Genomic DNA, 4,095 nt, shown 5'->3' with positions numbered 1-4,095 from the left:
GGCTCATAGCCTATCGTGATCGAATAGGCTACAGGTTCGTCTACAGGCAGATACGTGTGCTGTCGCTCTTTTAGCCACAACGGTATATCAGACAATACGCAGAGGATTACTAACAGAAGAATGCATTTTTTAATGAATATAAGGCATAGTAAAGATCATACGGTACTTAACTATAACACCGCAAACTAGTACAATACTTAACTAAGACAAGCAAGCACAATACAGTGTTATATTCCTAGCAATGCATATTTACGATAGCGGCATCCTGCAGGTCCTAGGTGTACGTCAAGAGACAGCTGGTGACGAGGCGGGTCGGTGTCTGTCTTCACTCTATCCAGCACGGCGGTTTATATACATCTTGCAGACGTGCGTGGCCCGAGCATGGTCAAGGCCTTGTTGGAGAGAGTGATGGAAGAGGTGCCCTAGTTTCTGTTACTTGACAGGAGTGATGGACGCTGGACTGTCATCTCCCGGTGTTGTACGAATGCGTGGTTTATCGTCTCACAGCGATATCGGTTGATTTTTATCGAGTCCTGTGATCTATTGGTATGCTTGGTGGCAGCCCATTTTTTATTCCCGTTGTGGTTTATCTCCGGTTTCTTCGGGATGTAGTCATTAGTGACACGTTAGATCGGCGACTCATCTTAATGACTTCCCTGGCACTGTGGCTGTTCGGTTCAAGTATCCATATATCACATTCCTCAGCGGTGATCGTTCCTTTTTTCTTCCCTGCATCGGCGCGCGACCTCAAACTGATAGGGACTGAACTGTTCGTTACACTGCTGTCGTAGCTAATAACTCTTACTTGTGTCCCCCTGACACAGTTCCGTATCGTACACTCTTACTTGTTACCTTGTTGCTAACATAATTTGATGCCGCTCGCGGCTGCTTGACGTTAATGACCCGTGTCATTATGCACACTTGCTTAACTCAAATAACTAGATATAGATTAACATATCTATATGCTTGTAATATTCATCATTACATAGTTAGTCGATTGTGACATTTTAGAAAGGACCCTGCTCAATAAGAAGAACTTTCATCACTAGTCATGGTTAACATTCAGATGTTCTAAGGAACTATTGCATTTGCCTACAACCCCCTGAAATTATTACAAGTGCTCATGTGCGTGTCGTATGTTAAGGAACAGTCATGTATTCGTTGCAAGAAAGCTGTGCACCTCTAATTTAAGTTGTAATTTTAGTTATCACTGAACGAAAAGACAAAACCAGAATGAGATAATATGTGAAAGATTGTTGAAGTATCGTAAACTGTATCTATTGAAATATGCAAATTTATGCTAAAAATATAATGAATGTAATATAATATGAAAATATAAGTAATGTAAAAAGTCTTATATAACCCATGGATTCCATAAATGTTAAATGCGATGATTGCTTTGTAATTATATGACTATTTATAGTGTTATGATTTCACATGAGTATCCTACAGAATTGTAAATTATGCGCATCTTATGTAAATTAAAATTACTTACTGTATGAAGTATAAGAGTCGGTGTGCGTTTGCGTTTTTTTTCTAGCACATTGCGTTCTGAGATTACATGAACTAATGCATAATCATGCTTTCATCACATGAGATTACTTGAAAAAGTCTTTGTGTGTGCGTACATACATGCAAGACTGACTGCCTAAGCAATGTTTGATAGAGAGTAAATGGGAGAGCAAAGATAGCAGAAAAAATTCTAAATCAAATACATTCGTACTGATGGGGAGAGCCTCAATGGTAATTGCAATCCATACGTTAGTCTGATAATTATACCTTCGAGAGCGAAACGTGAGAATAACTTTCTAACACCTGTTTGTGCGTACACACGAGAGTATCTCACACTCATGAAAGAAACTGCATCTCACGCTCTTGGACAAAATTTCTAGCACTCACATGAGATGTTGCGGTCACCAAACAAACAGTGACATAGCATCAGCATCCTGGAATGGCAAACGTACGGATATGCAGGGCCGTAGCCTGTGGGGGTGCAAGGGGGGCAGCTGCCCCCTAGATTTTGGAGCAAAATTTAAAAATAAGCTTCGCTAATAATCGTAAATAACCATAATGTGATTTTTCTGGTCACTTATCCGTGAAAGCCTTGTGTCAGACCCACCCCTACCACACTATGGACGTCGATCAAGAGCTGCGCCCTTCGCTCATCATTACACAGTTGAGTCATGAAATTTTGCCCCCCCCCCCCCACTAGGAATTTGCTCAGCCTACGGCCCTGATATGGACAGACACACAGAATGAGAGATGCAACAGATGCGTGCGCGAAATGGACAGACACTCGGGAGGAACCGACAAATTCATGTGGCATTTTTAATCGCGCGACGGGAAGCACCAGAGAGAGAGAGAGAGTGACCAAAGTTGTTCATTCTTCATTACGCGCTCGCGTTTACAGGGACTTGGAGCGTTTCAATAAAATATAATGCTAAATAAAAACGAAATCTATTTACTACCAGTGGAAAGTTTTAATCGCTTCTAGTAGGTCTTGTGCCACACATTTAGTGTGTAAATATTAAGTTTCTATATAGCTATGGTCCGTCCATCCACTGAGCGGGTTATGTAATAAACTGAGAGCGCATGTTAATAAGAGTAGAGAGGGGAGACAGGTACGGTAGAACGAGATAAAGGAGATAGGGGGAGAGGTTGAGAGAAAGAGAGAGAGAGCAGTGGCGTAGCTAGGATTTTTTCAGCGCGGGGGGGGGGCACTGGGGGCGGCCTTACGACTTTCGGTGTGGGAGCGAGCAATATATAACTTTTGCTTATGTAATTATACTGTTCTAACGGCAATTTGTTTTTATTCGAAATTTTTTTTTTATCAAGCATGAGATTTTGCAGTGGGGCACATGGGGGGGGCGGGCACAGTAAAATTTGTGGGGGGCGCTTGTGTACTCCCCGCCCCGCGTAGCATACGGCCCTGAGAGGGAGAGAGATGGGGGAAAGGGCGGCGGAAGGGGGGATGAGAGGGTGGTGAATGAGGTCTGTTAGTTTGAACAGTATCGTGGGGTCCATCCTTTGATCCGAAGCGCTGGGCGCGCCAACAGAGTCTATGCGAATGTCTGACGGCATGCATATTAGTAAGACGCTTGCTTGTGAACAGCTAGAGGTCCACTGATACTCCGGTACACTCGGATTCTGCGGACAAAGTGAAATTTGAGATCGGATTTTGCTTGGTAGGCAGCGTCTCTCTCGGGCAATACGCCTGCCAATTTTGCAAGCGCGTAAGTTTGCGCGAAAAGTGTGCTCGTTCGATGAGCGGACGCGAGCGCATCGGCCGTGTATATCAGCAATATGAAATAGTTGACGTGGCGGACCTGCGGCCAAGTGACGGTCTTAGGTTTGTAGCGTATTTGCTGTGGCACATTCTCTCGGACATACGTGTCCATTTGAAGCGCTCGAGCTTACGGCGAAAAGTATTCTCGTGGCTGGCACAATCGACGAGGCGACGCGAGCACAGGCAACTTGGAGCATTTCAAATAAGATATAATGGCTAAATATAATTTAATACGAAATCTATATTACTACAAGTCTTAATGTTTTGCTCTACTCTCTTTCACCTATTATTGCCCGACAATTTCCTGTAAATGCCGTTTAAATGCTCATACTGCAACACACGCTGGCTGGCCGGCACGCTAGCTGCTGCACACGTGACACATAATTTATATAGTTATTTTTCATTTTTTTTTTCATTACATAATAATAAAAATTTATTAAATAATGAATAAAATAACAATTAATTAAGATTTAGATTAATAATAACTATTATATTTAGCGTGTCAGTGTGGCAGCGCACTAGCGATGCGGGCAGCACCAGCGTGTGTTGCAGAATGAGCATTTGGACGGAGACGGAGTTGACAGGAAAATTTGTCCGGCGAAATTAATAGGTGAAAGAGAGTAGAGAAACATTAACACTTCTTCGAATGTTAGTAAATAGATTTTCGGTTTTATGTTAACATTTATATTTTATTTGAACGCTTCCAAGTCCCTGTAACAACGCGACGATCGATCGTGAAATAATTGAGAAGTGAACAAACTGTCTGTCGGTCAGCTTCTCTCTGCCTCTCTCTCTCTGGTGCTTCCCGT

At 42.8% G+C, this 4,095-nt stretch overlaps 1 protein-coding gene across 1 annotated transcript in view; it reads right to left on the bottom strand.

The window, feature by feature from the left end:
• The window catches only part of LOC106812684 (malate dehydrogenase-like), an 18,546-nt gene that overhangs the window by 12,702 nt on the left and 1,749 nt on the right, over positions 1 to 4,095 (bottom strand). The window contains exon 4 of the mRNA XM_014816618.1: positions 922 to 924. Coding sequence (XP_014672104.1) covers positions 922 to 924 — 3 coding nt within the window. The remainder of the gene's footprint in view (positions 1 to 921; positions 925 to 4,095) is intronic.

The sequence above is a fragment of the Priapulus caudatus genome, unplaced genomic scaffold, assembly GCF_000485595.1.
Source record: "Priapulus caudatus unplaced genomic scaffold, Priapulus_caudatus-5.0.1 Scaffold674, whole genome shotgun sequence".
Classification (NCBI taxonomy): Eukaryota; Metazoa; Priapulida; class Priapulimorpha; order Priapulimorphida; family Priapulidae; genus Priapulus; species Priapulus caudatus.
Note: the sequence above shows the minus strand (reverse complement) of the source record. Positions and strands in the feature narration are given on the sequence as shown.